At 46.5% G+C, this 24,164-nt stretch overlaps 1 protein-coding gene across 2 annotated transcripts; it reads left to right on the top strand.

The window, feature by feature from the left end:
- The first annotated feature begins 1,266 nt into the window (after window positions 1-1,266).
- On the top strand, window positions 1,267-19,990 carry C8B (complement C8 beta chain). Of its 2 annotated transcripts, XM_040610659.1 has the most exons (12): window positions 1,271-1,501; window positions 3,074-3,227; window positions 4,296-4,437; window positions 5,382-5,523; window positions 7,705-7,837; window positions 8,699-8,896; window positions 11,018-11,258; window positions 13,347-13,475; window positions 14,237-14,400; window positions 16,519-16,672; window positions 17,909-17,977; window positions 19,384-19,990. In XM_040610659.1, exons 1-12 carry the CDS (start codon window positions 1,365-1,367, stop codon window positions 19,533-19,535), a joined length of 1,815 nt encoding a protein of 604 aa, XP_040466593.1. In that variant the 5' UTR covers window positions 1,271-1,364; the 3' UTR covers window positions 19,536-19,990. The 2 variants fall into 2 exon arrangements, with proteins under 2 accessions (XP_040466594.1, XP_040466593.1); XM_040610660.1 differs by lacking the exons at window positions 17,909-17,977; window positions 19,384-19,990 and adding an exon at window positions 16,792-16,991 and having other exon boundaries at window positions 1,267-1,501.
- The last annotated feature ends 4,174 nt before the right edge of the window (window positions 19,991-24,164 follow it).

The raw sequence follows: 24,164 nt of genomic DNA, 5'->3' as shown, positions 1-24,164 counted from the left end.
AATACAATCTTTTTATTCGGAACAGATTGCTACAAGGATTCAGTTAATGTTCTTCTCTGTTAAATTGTTATCATCAAGCTGCCAAACTAGAAAGATGCAGCAGCCAGTTGCTTATTTTGCAGAGACGTGGCTCCACAGTCAGAAAAATGTCGTTTGTAAGGTAAGTGCCACATTAAGAGGTGTAGCACTTGGCCAGCTAATGATACTGTTGTCGAGTTTGTTTTCTGTTAGTGAATATGGTTAATCTTATATATAGCACCCATCAGTCCCATAATGAACAAATTAAAGTGTATTTATTCTTTGTATCATCAAAGCACTCAGACACTTATCCCAGGGTGAGAGACTACTAAAAGCCATAGTTTTACACAAAGCGAGACTGCATCTCTCCAAAGAACCTCTGCTTGTCCAGCAAGAGCAAGGGTGGGAAAACACGGTGATGCTCATCGTTTTATATAGGGAAACATAGATTCAGGGAACTTTTCTCCCTCTAAGACACTCCTTGTAGGTTTTTAGAGCCTTAGTCTTAGGTTAAGACTCATGAGCAAAATGAAGGGAAAGACTTTTGTGTCTCAGGAATCAAAAAGCCGTACGTGAAGTGGGAAGCGATGGGACATGAAGGCTGCCTCGGCAGGCAACTGAACTAAAATTCTGCAAGGTTTAGAAGATCCTGACCTGCCTTCCCAAAGTGCAGCTGATCTGATCAGAATCAGCCCTTGGTAAGTTTTCTGCCCCGGTTGGGAAGAGAGAGAATGACTCAGTGCAGTAGCTGGAAACACCAAGACATTTTATTTAATAACCTGACAGGTCTTGCTTGTGTGGGCTCAAGATTTTAGGTGTGTGAAGCGGAGGATCTCCGTGGATGGCCAGCCAAGGCTGGGGCTCTTCTTTTCCCCTGCAGCACGAGCCCCGATGGGAGACAGCACAGGGCACTGGGAGGGTGAAAGCTTTCCCTGAACCATGAGCGTGACTGCCTGCGCCTCGTGCCTGCCCTTCCTCTGGCAGACAGACATGGAAAGCAGAAATAAATAATGATTTTGCACTGTATTCCTAGAAAGCTGGATTTAGTTTACTTATCGCTTCCCTCTTGCCAAGACTCGAGTACGTTTCATTTGTTAAAATATTCATTTTTTCCCTGTCCCTTGAAAGGAGCGTTACAAATGAAAGCATAAATTGCTTCTAGACAGATCTTTGCTTCCTTCCCATTTGCCTGCAGAAAGCCGTGTACTAACGATTGCAGCGTTTACCTTGTGAATCTGCCAGGTGCTGGGTCATCTGCTGTTTACAGTGTGGAAAAACGACCCGGTAATTTATCTTTTTCTACTTGGACCATTTTCACACACGCACAGGCACCCCTGGCAGACGGAATGGGAGCAGCGGTGGTTTCGAGTCGCCGGCGGTACCTTGGAGCCACGAGCGCAGCATGCACCACGTTCGCTCCATGCCCCGCCACACTGCTGCTGCTTTATGCCGTACTCGGCATCCCGACCGCTCGTGGCTTCGGGTAAGTGAATGTTTCTGAAGCCATGTCCATGGGGTGATACGATAAAGAGTGAAAATCAGTCCAGGCTCTCTGCTTTCACGTTGTATGGCACATAATTGCTGTCTCGAGCGATTTGTGTATTTGTAATGAATAGCGAAAGACATTGTTCTGAAGTTAACGTAGTGCAATGTGTCTGCCTTGAGAGAAGTAATCCTGTTTGATAAATCTGAGACGACAAATCGCCACGGTTGTGTTGTAATGCGGAGTTCTGTTTGCAACATGCAGCCTCCTCCCGTGCAGGCTGCCTGACAGTGTGCTGCAGGGACGGGGTCTGGCTTTCTCCGAGTACCTACATGGCAGGAATCCGGCTGGTAGTTGTTTCTTTCTCTGCTAGCTTAATAGATTTTGCTCTTTTAGAGGAGTGCAGTCAATCAGTGACTATAATCTTTCCAATCTAACTACATTTTTCCACTGTTCTCTGAACTTCGAGCTCTGATTTCATGCCTCAGTGAGCTGATGAGTTTTTGTAATTCCTTTATTCCATGTGAATTTTAATATGCAGTAATGGGAGCCCCTTGCCAGGCACTAAATCATACTTAAAGCTTCAGCTGATGCTGTTCCTTGTCTTGGTGGAAGATTTGGGAACACTGCTGTGGTAGTTTACTTGTCAAAGTGGGTATGAAGACACTAATTGTCAACGTTTTACTGAAGCTTCCCACTTAGATGAGATGCTGCAAGGATACATTTGTCTGGGGTGAGGATTGAATCAGAAATACCGAATCCACCGAAAGAGTGGGCAGCATTTTAGCTGTGCATCATGGAAGCCTTGGAGACAGTTGTCACATGAGGGGGTGAAAGCTGGGGTGAAGAGTAAAAGCTCACACTTGGGCTTCGGGTTCATTACTGGGATGAATGGGATTAATGGGTTTATGACTCTATTGTGAACCAAGAGCAGTGTCTAGGCCTAATGGGTTTGGCCGGCTTAAGAAAGAATCGGCTGCTCGGCAAAGGGAGGCGCTTAAACCTGGTTTTCAGAAGTGCTGAGTGCACGCCAGCCTTTGGCAGTGCAGCTGGTGTTTGTCACGGAGGTGTCCAACCTTGGGGCTGATCGGCGTGTAGGACGGCGAGGTACCAAAGTGCTGCCCGTGCAGTGAGCAGCCGGGAGCGCTGGGACGAGGGCAGCAGCTAACCGACAATGCAGATTTTGCCACTGGCCACTTGGCCAGGTGGTTTGGTAGGGCTTGCACAGCCCGAGTTGAAGCCCAGGCTGGTGGCACATGGGCTGTTTCCCATGCTGGCGGGTCAGACGTGTCCTGCAGCCAGCCCTCCCGAGTCCTCTGCGGACTTGCTCTCGTCGTGGTGCTGTAGAGGACTGATCTGCTCTTGGGCATTGAAGAGCTGGTCAGTTTTCATACAGGATCAATGCCAGTGGGAAACAAGTTCTGAAATCTAGAGGTCGCATGGAAGATTTGATGAGGTCTAACAAGTGTTTATTCTCTTTGGCATGTAGTTTTGCCCAGGTATGGGCCAGGTTGCTCTGTCCTCACAGCTCGGTGGTTTCACACTCTGAAGCTCTCGTGTTGTTGACTGCAGTGGTGAAAAGGAGCCCCTCACCCTCGGCGGCGCCACCGGGAGCGTGGTCGGCAGCAGGCATCCCCGCTCCGTCAGCAGCCTGCCGCAGCCCCGCGACTGCGCGCTCTCCACCTGGTCCTCCTGGAGCCGGTGCGATCCCTGCCAGAAGAAAAGGGTGAGTGCTTGTGGTCTAGGTGGGAGTCCCGGGAAACCGGGAGGCAGGGCCTCCTCCGAGACCTGTCTGTGGGGTTGGGCACAAACAGCGGGGAGCTGCCGAGGAAAGCCTTGCACAGGTGAGACTGTGGGCTTTGGCTTTCAGGTGGCTTTTAGTTCTTCAGCTCACCACCCCCAGTGCCTCCAGTGCTTTCCAGGCTCACTGTCCTGAGAAGATGTAAGCCCAGGCTGGTGAAAGCACAGGCAGGAAGCCCAGGCTTTGCAGGGACTTGCCAACACGCTCCGCTTCTTCCAGCATCAGTCGAGGCACCGTCCCCACTAATGGTCCCTCGTGGGACCTGGAGACACTCGGTGCCTCTCAGGATTAAGATGCTTTTTCTTCTCTGCCAGTGAGCATTTTCTACCTGAGAAGCCCCATCAAATGGAAGTAATGATCCCAGCAGCGTAGCGAGTAAAATCCCCATTGCTAGGGGGACCGCTGCTAACGAGTTGGAGAAGCTGTTCCAAGGCTTTAGCGGGAATAACCAGTGATGGGAGTTGGGAAGAGTGAAGCTTCGTATCAAAGAGTTAATCTTAAAAGCTGGGAAAAAAACGGAGGGCTAACATATTGGATGGAGTAATTGACTGCTTCACAGCAGTGTTGTGGGCGGAAAAAAATCCCTAATGATACAGAGGGCCAAGTAAATACACTGACAGAAAATAACAGGGGATGTCGTTACCAGCGCTAATTGAAAGAGAGGAGATGTAACTGAATCCTTCCTTACTCTTGCAAATGCCTGCACTACCCTGTCAGGCTCATTTAAACAAACTGTCAAAGAAAAGCAAACTTTTCTTCATCCCTTCCAATCCTCAGTCCTTCCTCAGTAAAATTAAAACTGTTACAGATCAGAAACCTTTGAAATGAGGCACGTTATTAGCATCCCGCTTCTTTGCTGACACTTTTTTTTCGTTAATATGACAGTGCTCTTTAGATCAGATCTCCCCGACACAAAGTTTGTTTTTTTAACTAGGGAAGCGTAAAATTCATAATTTCTGTACACTTGAGTCAATATTTTTTATTTCATCACAGTACAGATTTGCCCGCCTGGAACAACCTTCTCAGTTCAATGGAGATCCCTGTGATTACCCTGACAAAGAAACCGAGGACTGTGTTACAAACAATCCTTGCAGGAATAAAGTTAGATGTGAAGGTTTTGTGTGTGCAGTCACAGGTAAGGACTTGGGGAGGGAGATGCGGTGGTGCTGGGGTGGCACCTCTGGCACCACTATGCTGAACTTCCTGCTTCTACAAGAGTTTGCTGGGCCAAGGAGATGTCAGGATTTGAGCCGGGTCCATCCATGCTTGTGTTGTGCTTGCATCAGTGATTGTGAGTGAGCCTGTTGGCCAACACCTGTCAGTATAAAGCATGTCTTTAAAATTTCCAAATAGGAAACTAAACCCCGATTTTATCAGTAAAATCTGGAGCAGAAGCGGATCTGACAGCAACAGGAGATGCACTGGGCATCCTCAAGACATGCCCGGGAGCACAGCAGGTTATGATGGCATTTCCCTCCATCCCCATCAATGACTAATTAGTCGGGGACACTGTGAGCGGAGTGGGGAAGCAAGGCAGTGGTCAGCTGTATCCAAAATTTGATCAGCCTCTGCTTTGCATCTGCCCCCTGGCAGTGGAGAGGAAGGTATGCAGGGAGCAGGGCGTGGGGCAGAGGGGAGCTCAGCACCCGAGACGGGGCAAAGGGGAGCGACGCTGATCTCTGGCCGCCAGGCTACTGTTCTGGTGAGGCTGAAAAACAACTCGGTAATTACAGTCGTGGGAAGGGGGGGGGGGGGGGAAATACTGCCATAGACAAGATCTGCTGAACAGTCTCCAGCATGTTTGTTTTATCAAAACTGAAAAGTTCTATCAACTAAAAATTCTGTTCTTTTTTGTACTTTTAATTATGGTGGGGAGGTTTCTAGGTTGAACAAAGAATTTTAAGATTATGAAAGTTTTGAGCAAAACTGAGCAGATGGAGTTTGGTGATCCATGCAGACAGAGAAGAAATCTTTTCCAGCTAGATTTGAGCCATACGTTACAGTCTTTTATTTTGTTTCTAGACTCGGAGTCAGGGAGTGTGTAACAGTTTTATGAGTAATTTACACCTTGCGTCCTAGGGAGATGCATTACACGGAGGCTGCTCTGTAATGGGGATGATGACTGTGGAGACCAGTCAGATGAAAAAAACTGCAAAGAAGTGTTTAAAAAATGTCACCAGAAGATGGAGCAATACTGGGGAATAGAGAATCTGGCGAAAGGGTGAGTCAGTGACCTTCATGAGATGTTTTCTTAAGGATAAGAATGATCTTATGTGGCTTCAGACATGAACATAGAACACAGCAAGGCTGTCCCAGTGGCTATATCCAGGAGCTGTTAGGATCCAGCAGCCTTTGCAGTGCTGGTCCACATCCCGGTGGGAAAAGCCTTATTGACTCCGTGAGTCTTTCAGGGAGAGACAATGTGAGCAGAAGTCCCCGGTGTTCCCAGGAGTGCTTGTGCACCCTGCGGAGAGCGTCAGCTGAGCTTGCAGATGTGTCCTGCGAGAGCCTGCGCGTGCTCTTTGCATTGCCAGAACTTGGTGAGTGAAGAGGGAAGTGTCGATGCCAAACATTTCTCTAATGTCTGCAGGTACTTGCACTTAAATCAGTCAGTGGGAGAGTTTCAGTAATCCGGTTATTTTGCGCGGAGGTAAGTAAAGTTAGACTTTGGCTGTATTCAGTCTGTGGGGAGCAGGAATGTCCGAGCAGGAATGTCCTAGCCTTTGGGAACCGAGACACTGCTTCAAGCTGGGCTTTTGAAAGAAAAGCAAAGGAAGGTTTGTTAAAATCTGAGGATAATGTTATATCATTCTTTATAGAGGGACTTAAATCAGCATCTTGGTTTGTCTAAAATCTGAACCCGACTGTGGATTGGTATTTTTGCACAGTATATTGGTTTTGGGAGGGGTCAGCACTTCTTAGTTTTCTTCCACAGCAGTGACAGATAGTGGAATGTGTGTCCTTTGCATGAGTGGGGTAAGATTAGTCTGTGTGCTAGCAAACTCCAACTTTGTGGGGATTAAAATCCATGTCTGAATTGATACAATTTTTGCAGGCTAACGATGTGGCAACTTTCTGTAAGATCAGACTGTGTGAAAAGAGTTTTTCTCATTCTGCAGAAAAAATAAATGCTTTTTACATTAAAAAAGGAAAAGAAAAAAAATCATACAGCAGGGAAAAAATTATCATTTCCTCCTTATTCTCTAGAGATACGGCTGCCACACATGTCATTGCTAACGCTTTGTACTTCTGAGTTTAATCAAAATTAAAAATAATGTTGGACAATTAAAAGAACATGCTTCTCATCTCTTTGAAGCTACAATTGCTCAGTAATTTGCTTTTAGTGGACTTCCCTTCTTTTCAGAGCTGTTCTAAAATTTAGTTAATTTTAGATATCTGTTCTAAAATACAAGTTAGTATTTTACAGCTTCAGAGTCATTATCGTGCATCCCCAAAATTAGGAGAGGCAGATCTAACAGAGAGCTGGGGCACTAACAGGACATGACATGGTCTATTAGCAATTTATCTCTTTTTTTTGGTGAAGTTTGATCTAATGACTCTTGTTACAATTTGAGTATGAGTTTGTGGAGGTGAGTGCCATGTCCTCAGCTGTGTGCCTTGAGGGTGATGCGAGGGTGTCTTGACAGTTAGCAACAGATGGGGTTTTACTGCAACAGATCCCACCAGCAGCAATAGGAAGAGCAAACGATGGGATTTAATCACCTCATCAAAAAAGACTGCAGTGCTACATCCTTTCTTAGAGCAGACAGGTTAAGATTACTGTCCATCATCCACTAAAATCAAGGGAAAATTTCCCAGTAATTTCAAGGAGTAGTTGAACAATTGCTTGAGTACCTTTATTTTTGTTCCCTGAAAATCTGTACTCTCGTCTGCTGACCTCGGGAGGTTCCTTGACCAACCTGGTATGACCGATAAACCAGAACAAAGAAATACGAATGAAAAATTAGTCTGAACTGATCCCATGGGTTGGCAAACCTGTCTTTGAAGATCCTGCTGGGTACCGCTGCCCTACAGTGGGCATTTGGGGATGCTTGGGCTGGGCAGCCTGGTGGGTCAGGGGTTTGGCTGGTCCAGCTGGTTCTGCTCTTCCATGTGGAGTTACAGTAGAGGCTATCAAAGGTGCCGGTGCTGGTGGCAGTAGTGCTGTGCTATGATTCATAGCTGAGTGGTGAAAATTGCCCTTCATATCCATCCAACTGTCAAAATTCAACTGTCTTTTGCTTTCTTGTTAATCAGTTAGGTTTTTCTGCAGCAGCTGGGTTGGTCAGGCAGCAAAAGGCATTGATGCTTACCTCTAAATGGATGCATCAGCCAAGGCATTTGATGCTTACCTCTAAATTGATGATAATCATAATAATTTGCTGTTATGCTTCCTATACAGGTTAAATATCTTCACAAACAACTTGGAAGGATTAGTTCTTGATCACAGGTACTATGCTGGCGGATGTTCTCCCCATTATATCATGGACACGCGATTCAGAAAGCCATACAATGTAGAAAGCTATACACCAGAGGTACGTGCCAGATTTGTCTGCAAGTAAATGTAGGTACGTATATTCCAACAAATGCAGAGTGCAATCCTGATAAAGCTTCGTTACTAAATCATTTTAGAAAAAATGGTGAAATCTGTGAGACCAAATGGGACAAGACTGAATTTAGCCCTACTTCTAGAACATCATCATACCCCACGCACTCTGTGAAGTTGGGCACATCCCCTGAAAGTATCCATGTGCACTGGAATAGATGGCAATGTTTCCTTGGACCTTGTCATTGCAAAACCAGAGCCTAACCTTCCCGGTGCCATCTGTCCAGGAGGGCCCAAGAGCCACTCGGTGGGCACTGGGAGGTTAATTTTAGATGGAATTGTAGAGTGCCTGGAGACCCAGGCTGGGAAGGCTGTCCTTGTGCAACCGCCTAGGATTTAGCAGTGCACCACGTGCTTTGTGTGAAAGCTTACTTCCGTGGTGCATCAAAGCTGTATTTCAAATATTATATATTTGACCTTAATGCTTTTGATGACATAGCATGGTATTTTGGAGTGTTGCCCACTAGGAAACCTTTTCCTTTTAGAATTCATTCTTTAAATGGTGCCTGTGTTTAAGTTTTCACCTTCTTTGCATAAGATTGACATATTAAGTAAAAGCCTGAGGTCTTTGCAGTGTGGAGGAGATAGTAGCTTTCCTGCTGCTGTAAATCAAGTATTCTTGCAGCCCCAGTGTTAATAATAATAGTGCTTTGCAATTATACAAAGCTTTTCGTCTTCAAAGTGCAAGTATTAATTCACAAGTACATTTGTATCTGTATTGCTTCCCCACGCTTCAGGTATGCGATCACTATGCAGGAAATCAGACGTGTTGTTTTTGCTTTCCGTTTAGACCAAAGGCAAATATGAATTTACAATGACTGAATATGACTCCTACTCAAATTATGAAAGCAGTGTCCTGAAGGCAAAAGCTTCGCAGTCAAGCTTCAGCTTTGGTATAAAAATACCAGGAGTGTTTGAACTTGGTTACAATTCAAATGACAACAGGTTCAAGAAGTTCATTCAAAGGATGAAAAGATTTTCTTCAACTGTAAGCGCTGCTCTACTTAATTCCCTGCTGACGTGTTACCTCTGTGTGTGTGTGTGTGTATCAGTGTGATCCTCACCATCAGGTCAGCAGCCATGACTAGGATAAATGAAATCTTTCCCCCTGATTGGATTTTGCCATTTGCATCGATCGAGTGTTAACTAAGGCCATTACACCTTCATTTGTGTTTACAGCATCCAGGAGCTCTTCATTGTTGGCCGGGGCCCGGACTGCCCAGCCTCCCCCACCCCCCCCAGCTGAGCGCAGTCTGTCCAGTGTCCTGCTGGCCGTCCGCGTTTGGGTTTTTGTAGTGAAGTCACTTAAAAAAATGAAACCAAGAAGCCAGTTCAAATGGCCTCCCCTCCATCCAGTGAACCTGCTGGTGTGAGAGGTACAAGTGGCACTCCTAACAGGCTGTGCATGCTGCGCCCCAGCCGGGGAGGTGCTGAGCACCTTGCCCTGCCAGCCGTTGAAGAGCTGTTGCCACCGCTGCCACTGCAGTCTGGTGGGAGGCGCCTGGGTGCAGCCAGCACAGCGACTCCTCCAAGGGAACCTGCGCAGGCGGAGCTGGGGCTTAGCTAACGAACCGGGGAGCCCCCAGTTCCCTCTGCCCTACGGGTGGCTCACAGTGACTCCCCAGCACAGAAATCTGGGGTGAAAGAAGGGCAGATGGGATTTCCGCAGTTCCAGGAATTTCTGCACCAGTACGCACAGCCCAGAAACTGGTCTGCAGTGGGGACGGCTGCTGCCTGTGCAGTGTCACCTCACACGTGGGGGCCGTCCCTCCTGTCGGGGGGTTCAGCAAGGCAGGGGCTGTCACCACGGTAAATGACAATGCAGCCAAGCTGTTCAACAGTAGGGCAGCCTTGGCAGTAGCATGGAGCAGAACGTGCTAGCCGGCCTTCCGAGGGTTTAATTCTAGACTAGCACAGGCCGGTTTACTGCGGCCAGTGTGATCTATCTGCTGAGCACATCATTCACCAGATCAGGACACACCCACCACGAAATACGGATGGCACAATCACTCCCAGCCTCATCTGTGGAGATTTGGTCACAGCTGTGATCTGATGCACACTTCAGGCTGGCTGGAGATGCTTTAATCTATAACTCCTAGGACTGCTTTATGAGGTTCAATCTGAGGTAGTGTGCACCATCATTTGATTTCTTTTTTTCATCTGTTACTGCTGTAAACAAAGCTAGCTCTTGTCAGAGGTTTAATAGCATCACTGATCTGTCTCTCCCCTCGGTATGCAGTGCGCTCAGGAACAGCAGAGTATTTATTCCTTGTTGCTATTAAACTTGCATTTGCTTCCTGCAAAGAGGCATTTCCCATGACAAGACCAGAGGTATCTGAGAAGCATTTGCAATAGATATCCAGAAAGAAATGCAATACTAAGTCTTGGATTTTATTATTTAAGCTACAGAGTTCTATACTTAGCCCCGCCATGTGCTTGTCCTGCCGGGCCAGACAACTGGACACTAAATCCTTTGAACATGACAAAAGACCTGTTCTGTTCCTGACTTTTATGCCATAAAGGGGAGATACTATATTTATCCGTGTACACATGTATCTACACAGAGACGTATAAATGCGTGTGTGTGTGTGTGCGTTTTCTTCTTTCCTTTCAGTTTTGTTAATGGCATATTGTGTGGAATATAAATATTAATACGGATCAACCAGAGACTTACCATTTCACATATAAATCATCATGATTTCAGATGTCAGAATTTTTCAGGAGGGAGCTTGTGAGAAACAAAGGCTGGTCAACATTATTAGGGGTAGAGCAGTCTCATGGGGTGCTGCTTGTGTCCTTGGAGCCTGGGGGTGTCGGAGCAGAGCCTGGAGCCTGCTTTTCCCCATGTCCCAGTCATGGCCTGAGCCAGCACCCAGCCTGTAATGGGTGGCTCTCCCTCTTCCTTCCTCCCTCTGTAACACCAGTCAGAATCCCGATGCTCAGAAACTAAAATTTTTGGGTTTGCTGAATTAAAAGATTTCCAGTTGAAAGTGTTAAATTGAGAAATCCTGAGCAGAGTTAATTATTTAATAGCAAATAGCTGCACATTGCACAGGAGCGACATCCCTCACCCCTTCTGGATTCCCTTGTGTCTCTGCATTTCGTGTAGTCCAGCAAGTTCATTCACGCCCGCTCTGAGCTGGCTGTTGCTGTTTATAAGCTGAAGCCCCGAGCCCTGATGCTGCATTACGAGTTCCTGCAGAGACTCCATCAGCTCCCGTCAGAGTACAGCTACGGGGAGTACAGGGAGCTCTACAGGGACTACGGGACCCATTACATCACGGAGGCTACCGTCGGTGGCACCTACGAGTATACTTTGGTTGTGAACAGCGACGAGCTGCGAAAGGCAGGTACGTGCATGTGACGGTGGTGCCAAAGCTTTAGGGCCAGCTTTTCGGGGGGGAAACCCCTCTGCGGGCACCCAGTGATGGTTCAGGTCTGAGGTCTGACGAGAGAGGTGGTAGAAGAAGGAGTCAGCAACATCTCGGAGAAAGCCTGCGGGAGGCAGGGGAGTAGAAGTGCTCTCTGGCAGTGACTGAAGAGCCTGGTTTTCAAAGCATGCTCGGCATCGTGAGCTTCATCTAGCTCTCAAGCTGTGGGTGCTGCCAGTTCACAAAAAAGGGCCCTGTAGCAACTATTTCAGATGACATGTTTTGGAGGCTGACAAGATGCTGAGATGAATGAGAAGCATGTAGCATAATGCTTTTGTTAGCTTTGAAAACCTTTACCTACGTTCTTTTTCCATTGCCTTTCAAATGACAGTTTTGAAACACCTTTAGCCTCAAGAGCTTTTCCAGCGTGTAGGAAACAGTAAATAATTTGCTGGGTGACTCTTGTGCCTGACATCGCTCTTGCTCTTTGACTCTGGCTTCCTTTTTTGCGAGAAATGATGATTGTTGTGTAGGCTAGAGCGAGCCGTGTGACATTAATCAATAGCTGCACTCTCTTATTTATTCATTGGCATGGGAGTGAGTAACTGCCTTCACTGTCTATTTGTGAAAGCATTTAGTGGACTCTGCTCGGTGTGACGCTCAGTCTGTTTGCTCTTCTGCTGGTCTAGAAAGTTGCTTATCCTGTAGTCAGATGCAGCCCGGAGGGACAGCATTTAGATTCAGATATTCAAAACATTAGCACTGCCCAATTTCTCAGCTGTTGGTGTGGGTCCATCACAAGCCACGTTTGCTTGAGCTATTACATATTATTTTTTGCATCAGAACGCTGCCTGTCGGTGTCTGCTGACCTAGACCAGGATTCTGCAGTAGTACCAGTGTTTTCACGCTGGCCCCAGTGCTGAGCTGGGCTGTACGTTCTCACTGGGGTTTGGTAGGTCCAGTCTGAGAATGCAGGCTTTTTCCTTCAAGTCCATCATCATGTTTGTACTGTTTGTGCTGGAAATCAAGGCTGCTTTTGCAGATCTGGTATCACACGCCACGTCACATGGTTGGTGCTTGCACTGCTCACACATACAACCCAACATGCTGGATGTGCCTGTGGTTCACAATTCCATACTTTCTGTGGGAAAGACGGCAGGACAGCGGTCTGGGTTGTGCTGTACAAGGGATGTCACAAAACAGTGGCTCCTGCCTGCAGGTGCTTGTGGACTGTGAACGTTAACAGGGGCCATCATGTGTCAACCCAGAACTCAGTGCGTCCTCTCTGCTGATCAGATGTATGAGGAGAGCGTAAGAACAGTCATAAAGTGGTACCTGTGTTGTGAGCTCATGTAAACACTTGTGTCATCAAGACAGGAGTTTAGTTTAAAACTTATAGAATTCTGGGAAATGTGGGACATTACAACACCAAAAAAAACCAGAGAAAGAAAAGAGATACCCGAGTGTTGTATCTGGTGTTTCACAATCGTAACCGCTTGAATATTCTTGTCAGGACAGCAAGGAGTTTGGAGAAGGACTTTCGGAAAGAACATGTAAAGGATTTGCAAATTCTTACATGCAAGGGAAAAAAAAATATACTAGAGCTTCATGGAGAAACTTCCATGAAAAAAAATTAAGGCTTTTCTGGCAGCAAAGAATTGGAGATGTGAGCTAGCAAAAGGAAGGAAAGCTACGATTACTCTTACAGTGCCTGGCTCCTGATGATGGGGATGGGTGGTGAGTATTCCTTTGTCAAGGACATGTGGCATTTAAGTCACAGGCCAGGCTCCCACCCATTGCAGCTCTGCATAACCCACTACAGCTGAGCTGGTGATTAATAGCCTCCTCTTCCAGCATTTTCCTTGCATTTGCACTCAGTTTTGGAGTTCTATAAAATGTAGAGATTTCATTTCATTTCATATAGATCTGTTAAATATCCCCAAAAAAGCTTCTTCATCTCATCTCCTTTTTTCCCAAAGGAAAAATATTTATTAACTCCCATTTTCTGTGTATGTGGATAGAAAACAGTTGTATTAAAACACTACAATGTTTTGGTGTATATTTAAGGTTATTCGCTGAGTGATGTCCAGAAGTGTGCACAGCACGGCTTTAACATTGGTGCAAATATTGATGGTGTCTATCTGAAGCTTGGAATGACTGAAGCTGGCTGTAAATCCCTTTTGAAAGAGATTGGAGGTAAGCATGAAACACTTCTGCCATTTAATTTCTAGCCTTTGTCGTAGCAAAAAGAAGATTTTGTGGTCTCGCCTGCCTGAAATATTTCCTCACTCCCTTGCAGCTGCTTTTGGGACCGCTAGGTAACCCCAGGCAAGCTTAACAGAGGTGTAGATATCTCAAAGCTTGGGTTTTGGCAAGTTTTTCTTGGCTGGTTAGAGAAGAAATACCGGCTCGGGGTCCCAGGGAAAAGCAGGGACAGATAAGCCATTAACCACCAGGCTGGTGCTACGTTACCAATCCACCCACCTCTCAGCAGAGGAGCCCAGCACGCCCCTTTTTGCACCCAAAAAAGCCCAAGTGGGGAAAGCAGGGAGGGAAGGGTGTGTGGGAGCCTCAGGGGCCGTGTGGGAAGATGGGGGTGTTGCAGTGGGAGGAGGGCAGACCTGAAGGTATGCAGAGGAGAACAGGCAATATTCATGGTGGTGAGGAGCACCTGTGGAAGGGCCTGCGAGCTTGTAGCCACAGAGGAGAAATGTAGGGGAGAGGTAGAGGGTGCATGAGAGGAGGATGGGGGTGTTGCAGCAGGGGAACAGGAGGGACACAGGACACACAGCGTAGGAAACCAGGCGTCAGGTGTGACACACTTGTGGCCTTTTGCCTTTGCCCTCTCAGTGGGGTGGGTCATATACAGGGGTGTTCTGGGTTAGCTTATAGCCCCACTGCAATCCCCAAAGAGATACCTGAGCAGAGTTAGCCACTTTCTGAATGCATTTTTGCAGACAGCACCTCCAAAAAACAGTATGTGGAAGATTTCATCGCCCTTGTTCGTGGCGGAGCGAGCGAACACATCACCGCGCTGGCTTACAAAGCCCTGCCAACGGCCGCACTCATGCAGGAGTGGGGAGATGCTGTACAGTACAACCCTGAAATCATAACGTTAAAGGTACTGTATCCTTCGCTTCATGCAGCCTCACGTAGCTGAGCACCTTGGAGAAGTCTGTGTTTAAATAAACAGGATTTAAAGAAAAACAAAACACACCGGGGAAATTCCTAGGGTAAATAATTGACCTGTATTGTACAGCAGTTTCGCTAAGACTGGGTTTTCAGAAAATCAAAGGTGTGATGCATTAAAAAGGTGTGGTTGGCAGTACAAGAAGCTTTAACCCTTGCCACTTGGCTGTGCAGATGTGATCTCTTGCTGCCTATCAAGCAGATCAGATGATCCGCCTTCTGTTTTACCAAGGTATCACTTACCAAAAATGTATCCAGCAGCATGTAAGTTAGAAGTGAGCAGAAATATGTAGCAATTCTGCCTCATCGTTTTTAATATCAAAGTAAGTTCACTCTGAGTGAATAGTACAAAGGTGCAAGAGGACATCCTTTTAAACAGGGGTTTGGACTGGTAGTAGTGGAAGTTGATTTTATTATTGTATAATTGGGTTTAATTATAAAATTTAATTTTACGCAAAAATATTTCGATTTGTAAAAGGTGTTTGTTTCTCATTGAAAATTCTGACTTTTCAGTTAAAAAAAAAAAAAAAAAAAAAAAAAGGGATGAATTCTAAAACGTGTGAAGCAAACCAAAAACCATTAATCTGGGAATATAGCCAGTGCCTGTCCGGCGCTCGCTGCAGTGGGGGCAGCTTTCCCAAGCCTCTGGTGCACTGAGGATTGACCTGGGCAGGAGACGACAGGAACTCAACCCTCCGTGCTAGATCCCACGTACAGAAAATTCTCCCACAAGAAATGGTGATGTTCTTTGTCTCGCCTGGCATCAGTGGCCAGGCTGCCCAGTGAAAAACCCCAGACAGTGTAATTTGGATTTGGTATCTATAATCCTTCATTTCCATACCAATATCCCTGTGGGGCTTGAAGATCAAAAGTACCAGCGGAGTGTGACTAAATGTCAGCCCAAGAATGCTTAGTTAGGGAAAACTAAAGCAAATCAGTTCATAAATCATCGGCTGAAGGGACTTGGCAGGTCACTCCTAGTGTATTTTCTCATTTGTATGATCTGAATTCAAAAAGCAAAGTATGGATCACAGATAATTGATGAAGAGTGGATGTACAGCAGTGGGAAATGAGCAATTTTTGTTTCATTGAAACATTCTTCTGTTTCTTGTAGCTTGAGCCTGTGAGGGCAGCGGGGTGCTCCTTCATGCTTACTGGCATCTCTAGAGCAAGGATGGGAATTTGGGATGGATCCTCGGATGGCATGTGCCAGCGTTGTCCCACTGGCATTAGTGGGTGACTGGCAGTATTGAGACCACACTTTAACTTCCTCTTGTGTTCAGGAAAAAAATTAACGAGCAGGTCAAAGTCTCCTTGGTTGCTGCTGCATGTCCGCCGTGTTGTGCCCCCACTTACCTCCTCCCACCGCCCCCCTCTGCCGATGCAGATCACAGTCCTCTCTCTTCTGAAGGCAGTGGAAACCCTTACCTGGGCTTCACACAGAGAGAAATCGCCCTTGAAATGCAGTAGTAGTGGAAGTTGATTTTATTGTTGTATAATTGGTTTTAATTACAAAATTTAATTTTAGGCAAAAATCTTTCTTTTTTGCCTATTTGCACCGTTGCACGGTGAAAGTGCAAATTGGAACGGCCATGACCATGTGCCTCCGGCTGTGCTGTGTAGAAGGAATGGAGGAGATTTTTGGGGGTGCATTTTTGGGGGTATCTTTTTTAAATCCGAGTAAGAGAGCACTCAGGAAAGGTAAGTTTGAGCAAATTTGATCTAAAAATATCGATATCATGGAAATGGATGAGGAAGGATTTAATGAAGCTTCTGTGAAGCTTTGCCCATTTGTCAACTAATGGTAGGGCTGTTGTATTGTGTTGTGCGTTTACAACTGCTTTGGTGGTGTAAACCCAGGGGAGGATCCCTGTAAGTATTCCTGACATCCCTGCCGTGTTCTCCATGAGGTTTAAGGAAATACCAATTGGAAATCTGGAGCCTGTACCACAAAGCCTTAATTTCCCTCTCCAGCTGTGCCGCCACCGACCCTGCGATGCTCGCACCATCCTGAACTTGCAGTCGAGTGCGGTTTCTTCCCTCCCTTTAGGCAGAGCCGCTGTATCAGCTGGTGACTCCGGCTGACTTCGCCAATGCAATCACAATAAAAGAAAACCTGCGACGGGCTCTGGAGGAGTTTCAGCTGGAGACCAGTTCTTGTCGCTGTGCCCCGTGCCATGGCAATGGCATCCCCTTTTTGCAAGGTAGAAGGATTTTGCACCTCTCCTTTACCCTATAAGAGAAATGTGCTTGGGATTCGTGGGGAGTGAGGAATCTCGGCGTATAATCTGCTCTTTAGTTTCTCCTGTAATTTCTTTTTCAGGTAATTAATTTATTTTGCTCTAAGTTGGTCTATTTGTAGAGTGCCACTGGTAAGTAAAGGCAGTAAAGTCAAGGGATGTGTCTTTTTAATGGGAGTGACCATCTGTATCAGTTTTGTGGAAGAATTTGTTCCTTCTCAATTATGCATTAAAAAAAAAAAACAACAACTTGACATCTTTAAGCCTCCTCCTTTGCTTTCAAGATTGCTTCCATCCTCCTGGAGAAGCGACTACTGCCTCAGCATTAATTAGTGTTTGTAAAAGTGTTCTGAAGATGAAAAGCACCATATAAGTGCCAAGCACAGTTATCACCGTCACCTCCCCCCATTTCTAATAGAAGCTGTCCTTTGTAAGCAGGCTGTGATTTAAAAATGAAGGGGGAAAATCATCAAATTGAATGAAAACTGCACTGCCTAAACAGAGATATGTGAGGTGACGAGAGCTTCTAACAAAGGGACTATTTTGTCAAGTGCCTAATTCCAATCTGCATCTGCAGAAATCCTGATGAGAAACGTTATCTTCTAAATGTATCTAATGCAGAAATGATTGCTTCAGGTACCAGCTAGTTGATTGTAGCACTTAAAGGATTTGTCTGACGATTACCCTTGCTTAAATAACTTTTTAGGAGCTGAGTCAGGTTAGCGTTTCATTTAGGATCTCCTCAACAAGAGGTTTTAAGGGGCCGTTTGTTTTCCTGGGTGGGAGCCATCCTGCAGGATCCTGCCATGGGATGCGCACCGCAGTCAGAGCAAGTTACGGGGACTTTGGCCCAGGTCCCAGCCGGGACGCTCCTGTCCCGGGTTTGCTCCCTTCAGCTCTCCCAGGATAGCTCCTTCGGAGAGGAGCAGGGGGCTGCGTGGTGCCCCGTGCCGGCTCACTGCGCCGGTGTAGCTGCGGTTGAATGAGGTGCAGCCGCAGGAGCAAACGGCCGGGGAGGCGAGAGGGGCGGCAGCGCGGCCACAGCTCCCCTGCCTTGCGGCTCTTCTGTGCTTTCACCGTCGGAGAGAAATTCTGACGGTTCACCCTTCCTCGCTGAAGATGAAGTACTGAAAAGAAATGGGTGTCTGCAGGGAGATGTGACGTGAAGTTTCTTAACCCACCGTCTCTGCTTACTTTCAGGAACCGAGTGTGAATGCTTGTGTCCCCTGGGCTACAGTGGCACTGCCTGCCAGGGCAGCGGGAGGGGAGGTAAGAGGTTCCCCAGGCCTGGGGCAGGCCCAGCTGTGGTCAGGAGCGCCCGGGGATGGCGGTGGATGGACGGGCAGCAGTGCCCAGTGCTGGCTGTCCCCACTCTGCCCGGCACAAGGGGTCAGGGTCCTGCAGAGGTGACAGACAGACTGTGCCTGCCCTCTTCTACATTCCGTTGCACTTGGGAAAAGGTGGCTTTACTTCAGCAGTTCAAAGCTGCATAAACATGCCTCGCGATTGTATTATAATACAAAGTCCTGCTTAATTTACAATCCATGACGAGCCTCAGGTCTTCTCCATCAGCTCTGTTTCCTAAGTTTTTCCCTTTGATACAGCCAGTGTGATGCAAACTGTTTTCCCCCAGATATGCTACCATGCATTTTAATCTTAAAATCTGATTATGTTGTTTTGAAGCATTTACTAATGCTTCTTGGTCACTTTGTATCGCTGCTTTCTCCTGACTGATGTTCTTAACTCCTTCCAGTTTAGGATGATCTGTGAATTTAATCATTTTGTTTACTTCTTCCAGCTCATTAATTTAGATGCTGAATAATGCCAGATCTCAGGCACTCAGAGCTCTGGCACCATCCCACAATTTGATGCACTGCGTTTATCACTGGGCTTTGTTTACAGTCTTTTATCCAGTTCTTATTCTGCATGACTGTGTCCTAACTAAACCAGGCTGAAATACATTTTAAGCCAAGATTTCACTCAGAAGGGGATCAATTTTGTAGGTGTTCCTTAGGAAGTCCGTGGAGCCTTAAACTGTGGAGTCACTTACACCTTGTTCCAGTCTGCTTACCACACGTGTAATCGCATCCAATCCTCCCAGAGACTCACATCCATCCACTTGTCAACATGCAACTGCCTTTCTCACTCCCCTTCCCTCCTTTTAGGTATTGCCTCCATGTGTAGCTCCATGATGCTCAGGATTTTGAGTTCATATCACTCATGTGTTCAGGGTCCAGAAGAAACAGTGTAATAGGAAAAGCAATGGATGGAAAGCTGAATATTTAAGCTGGTTTTCATTGAAGACGAACATGCTAACGTTTCCCCTTGCACCTCAAGATGTGGCTGACACAAGTTTAGTTACTGTTTTTCTTACCTAGGCTTGGACTAAGTGAGAGAGAGAAGCGTCCTACAAGCAAATTTAAAACTAATTGATATTTTTTCCCTTGTCCTTGCTGCAGAAAGCGTAGTTTGGACAAACACCAGCAATGCTGAACAGAGAATGAACATCTTTGAAACAATCATTTGTTGTTAATGAGTCAACGACGTTGTTAGTGGTGTGGACAGGGGCAGAGCTGTTTGTGTTTAAATGAGATTCGGGGAAGCTGACAGCTCTTCCCATGGAAAGAACTGCTTTATTCTGACAGTCCTTTCTGGCTTTGGGCTTTTTTTTCCAGATGCTGCTATTAATGGGAACTGGGGTTGCTGGGCCAGCTGGTCTCCCTGTTCAGGAGGTCAACGAACAAGGAGACGACAGTGCAACAACCCTCTCCCACAAAACGGTGGTTCGTCGTGCTCAGGACCAGATACTGAGTCAGCTGCTTGCTAGAGGGAATCGTTAAGAACTTACACAACACTGCCGAGTGGTTTGCAGACTGAGTGGGAAGATGTCAGCTGACTGGCTGCTGAGCTGGCCTCGCTCTGCTGATGGGTCTCATCCAGGGGCGCGGAAGTTGGAAACATTTCAGGAGACGCTGGGAGCTGGGTGTGTGTTATGAATCACACCTTCAGCCACGCTTTGCAGTTGTCCCATGGGATTGAATGTGCTTACTGTTCTTAATATTTTGACTTTTCTCTGTCTTTATTGCAATGGGCTAACCGAGACAAGCTTTATCTCCAGCCTTATTTGATAGCTGCATGATTTTAAATTTTACTGTTCCATTGAGATAAGAAAAGACTGTTTGATCTTACATGCACCAGAATGTGCGCTAATACGTGGCTTCTGTGAAGACAGCTGTGTCATGTGGAGCAAAATACAGTGTATTAAAGTCTAAATCACAATGAGCACAATAGTATCTAATGTGACATTTAAAGCTGCTCTGCCTCACTACCCAGTTTCCCAATTTATCCTAGTTAACGTAAATTGTCGTATCGTCGTTGTATTAGAAACTGTCTTGAAGGAGTAAAAACCAAATTGTGAAGAACAGTCTGTGACACCAAAGTGTTTGTAGGCTATATAGTGGTTTTACTGCTTCCTCCGGGGTGTTTCTGAAGTAGAACTGATACGTGGAGAGTGTTAGATACATCCTGCTGTGCTCAGATGCACCGATGCTCTGGTTCCTTGGGAAGGGGAGGGAAGGACACAGGGATGCTACTGGGACGGGGAGCTGGAAAGAAGTTGCTGTGCCTTGTGTTGCTTGGGGCTGTTGGAAGGCAGGAGAGGTGGCTGCCCTTGCAGGAGAGGCTGTACCTGGACTAGGGGCTGCCACTCCGGGACGCCAGGACCCTCCGCTGGAGCGGGATGAGCAGCCAGCTTTTCTGCCGTGGGCAGGATGAATGGAATGTTTTGGAACAAATGTCTTTGCACATCCCCTGAAATCTTCCACCCTTAGTAGTTGCCTCTGGCCCAAACAGGCTCTGGTTGATCGGGTTGATCCCGCGAGAGGCTGGATTTCGGCAGCTGCATTGCTAGTCCACTCTGGTTAGGACATCTGAGATGGAGAGTGTTTGCTATGGATAGAGCCAAAGCAAAGTGAATGGTTTGCACTTTGTTACTGTTCCTGGAGCCAGGTCAAACAAATGAGGAACTTGTAATACTGTGCCCTGTTTCATGACTGACCTGAGCCTGGAGCGTTCCAGGAACCTGCCTCCTGCCGTTTTGTTGGTGGTTAATGATTTTTGCAAAGGCATTGGTGGCACAATAACTTTGCTCCGGAAAACGATTCCGCCAGTGCAAAGTTGTTTGTAAGTGTTTTAAGTCTTCTAACATATCTGCAAGGTCAAACACTCTTCCGAGGGTTTTTAGACATGCTGGTGATGATGGGTTGGTATCACCAGTTTCTCTCCTTTCAGACTGACACTGTCTAAATGTAATTCTTACAAGAACAGCTCAGGCTCTCTGACATCTGAACAATGGAACATGCATTTAGTTGTAGCCCTCATGCCGCCTCCACACTTATAGACAAGGTTTCTGTGACAGCTTTAAGAAAGGAAGAGCACATTGCATATGTAAAAGAAGAGTGCTCTGTGCTCATTATGGGCTTCGTAATTGAGCTGCCAACCCAAAACATTTCCGTTAACCACTGCGTAACTGTGATATCTTTTGTGTGATGGAAATTTGCCAAGAGGTTCATTTCAGATCATGGTCAAAGAGGTCACTGCTTAGACCAGGTATGATCTTCAAAGCTTTTTAAAGGGACACGGTGGAAGCTCTTCAGCAGAGGACCCTGCTTATGGTTCATGGGTGCCTGTGAGGACATGTACTGGTGCAGTTGCCTGCCCTTCTTGAGAAGCATCAATGTAATCTGGTTAAGGAACTTTCTCAGGTGAGTTGAGTGGCTTTTGTAGATTCAACCACCTTTCCTGATCACCAAGCTGGACTAAGCACTCTGACGTAGCCATAGCATCTGTCCACTGCTGTGGTGAGCAGAGCCAACTGGAGCAACCTGAGCTGGGACTGCTGTTCCCGGAATTGAAAAGCCCAGATTTCGTGAAGTGGCAGTGCCTGGGTTTGGCTATTTCAGAGGTTTTTTGGAGGAGGAGAGGAGAGATTTGGCAGTCTTCAAGATCAGCAGGATAGTCAACTGACATATGATTTAAGTAGTGGTTGAACATTGAGCCTATCGGCTTAGAAGCCTCCCATAAAGGACATAACTTTATCTTGTCCTTGCGATTTTGTGCTTTGATTCAACTAATGATTTATTATGACCTAGAGGGTAATAAAAAATACTATGCTGAAGCTTTTATTGTTTCATTTTGGTACACATTAAATTTTGGTACTGTCTTTTACTGGTGTTTCTAACATCCACGTTCGGTGTAAGTTCAGATTAATGGCCCACGTATGAAAACTTGGAAAGGCTGCGGGCAGGCTGCGTGCGTGCTCAGCACAGGCTGGGTGGCTCTAGCCCATTTCTCCGGTTAAGACACTTGTCTCGATGGGCTGTTTCACAAGCAGTTTGCTTGTGGAAAAAAAGAAAGAAACTGGGTGAACGTGGAGAAGCTGGATTTTCTCCACCCTCCTGCTTGGAGATGTTGCTGCTGTGACGTGTGCTGGATGCAGTCAGAACAGCTTGGGAAGCTCCCAAAGGGCATTTTAGGTAAGTTGTAATTGTCACATCCAGCTTTCCCAGGACAAAACCAACCTGACTCTTGCAGCCCCTAACATCTCCATCAGAGGCGGGTAAGTCAGACTGGTTTCCAGCCTGGATTTGCTTGTTCCCTGTCTTTTCACATCACACAGACACTTCACATTTACCTGTGAGGGTGGAGCGTGGTCTAGGCTGTGGCTGGGGACTTGCAAACCACGCGGTAGCCGTAGTATTGCTAAATCGCTGTGCCATGCTCCTGTTTCTCCTGCAATCAGACGAGTATAGTTGTTCCTCCCCAGGTTCTCTCCCAGATGGAGAGATTTTGCTGAAAGCAGCCCAGCAAGTCCATGCAGAGGAGTCAGTTCCCACATCTCCAGCTCCTAATCCTTCTACCTTGATGGCTGAAGAACCCAGTGAGGACCAAAGATTGCAGGTCAGATGATGCCTGCAGATTTGTCTTGCTTTTATAACCTATTTTCACACGCCTCTGCTTCTGTAAATCAACAAAGCTAGAGATGAAGATAGTAGTTATTACCATTATGAGCATACGTTTTTTACTTATTTGTAATGTGAGTCTGCTGTGGTGGACGCGACAGAGCAGCACAAGAAATGCCAGTCCCTCCCCAAACTGTCCAGAATCCGGCGTTTCTTTTGTTTCAGGTTTTTCTGTGGTAGGATTAAATGTTTTGTATCTTCCCGTGCTTCTGCATTACACTGTGTAAAAAGGAAGGCAAAAATTTTGGAGCTGCTCCTCTCCTGCTGGGGAATTTTTGCCTGCTCTAAAGTGGCAGGCTCGGAGGGATGCAGGCGTCAGGGTAGTTGGCGTGACATTGACCCCGAGGTGGAAAACAGCTCTGTCTCAAGCACTGCCCTTATCTGCTCCTCTGTTAGCTGGTTATCTGGAGCCTGCACCTTGCAACCTCAGGTGTATTGTCATCAATCACTGGCATTTTTCTGTTGCATACCAGTTCCTCTCTGCCCTTCCTTTGTTAATAACCCCGTTTGCCTATATCCATAAAAATATCTGATTGTGATACCATTTATCCAAAGCACCATACATCCATCATGTACTTATGAGTGAGATAAACAAGGTCTCCTGGGAAATATGCCGCAAGAAATATATAGGATAAATAACTATATCAAATGTATGTCAGTGCGCAAGAGGGGAAAATCCATTCATTAAACCCAGGGTGGAACTGCAGTGGTTTATTGTACCCTCTAAGCTTTTAGTTTAAGTAAGAAATGTACATTTTTGCTGCTTATCTCATCTAGCACAACTCTCATGCTGGCCACTTCAGCATGAGATATATTAGCTTCTTTGACTGGCATTGTAAATGTGTAATTGCTCATAATCTTTTCTCTTTTTTTCTTCCCCCCAGACCTTACAGGCAGCTTTTCCCTTTCTTTTGACTTCAGCTCGCTGCTTCCAAGTTTCAGCCACGTAGATGGATGCGGCGGGGGGCTGGAGTGGGAGGAGAGGGGCTGCTGCCGAGCCGCTTTGGCGTTTGGAGGGAACCCCTGGGATTGTGTTTCATTGCCCTGGGCAGCGAGGTGAACGATGAGAACAAACAACTGCAGGTAAATTTCTGCTCTTATTTATATGTGCTTCGTGGTAGTATTTCATACGCAGTTTCTTTAATCACTCGGATTTATTCTTTTTTTTTGCGGTTCTCCAGCCTGTCGTCTGGCCTTCCAGAAGCGGCTGTAGAAGCCAAGGGTGCAGGTCACCCTCCCGCAAGCCCCATCCCTCCCCAGCCTCCAAGGCACCAGATCTTTCTGTTCATTGATTTCTTCCCTCTGGTCACAAAAGAGGCGTGCTCGGCTCTAACTGGGGTGGCTTTACGCTCGTTTACTCCCAGGCCTTTCCGCGAAGCCGAAGCAGTGGGTGTAGAGCTGAGAATCACCTGGGAGCCAAACTGGTCTTTGGGGTA

This window comes from Falco naumanni, chromosome 11, assembly GCF_017639655.2.
Source record: "Falco naumanni isolate bFalNau1 chromosome 11, bFalNau1.pat, whole genome shotgun sequence".
Classification (NCBI taxonomy): Eukaryota; Metazoa; Chordata; class Aves; order Falconiformes; family Falconidae; genus Falco; species Falco naumanni.
This window is presented reverse-complemented; position numbering and strand designations above follow the sequence as displayed.

What these genes read in the sequence shown, in the direction of transcription:
- C8B (XM_040610659.1), top strand. Translation starts at nt 1,365, where the DNA reads ATGGGAGCAGCGGTGGTTTCGAGTCGCCGGCGGTACCTTGGAGCCACG. An exon ending in TAGAAAGCTATACACCAGAG is followed by an intron (nt 7,838 to 8,698) that starts GTACGTGCCAGA and finishes CTTTCCGTTTAG; the next exon opens with ACCAAAGGCAAATATGAATT. An exon ending in CTGAAATCATAACGTTAAAG is followed by an intron (nt 14,401 to 16,518) that starts GTACTGTATCCT and finishes CCCTCCCTTTAG; the next exon opens with GCAGAGCCGCTGTATCAGCT.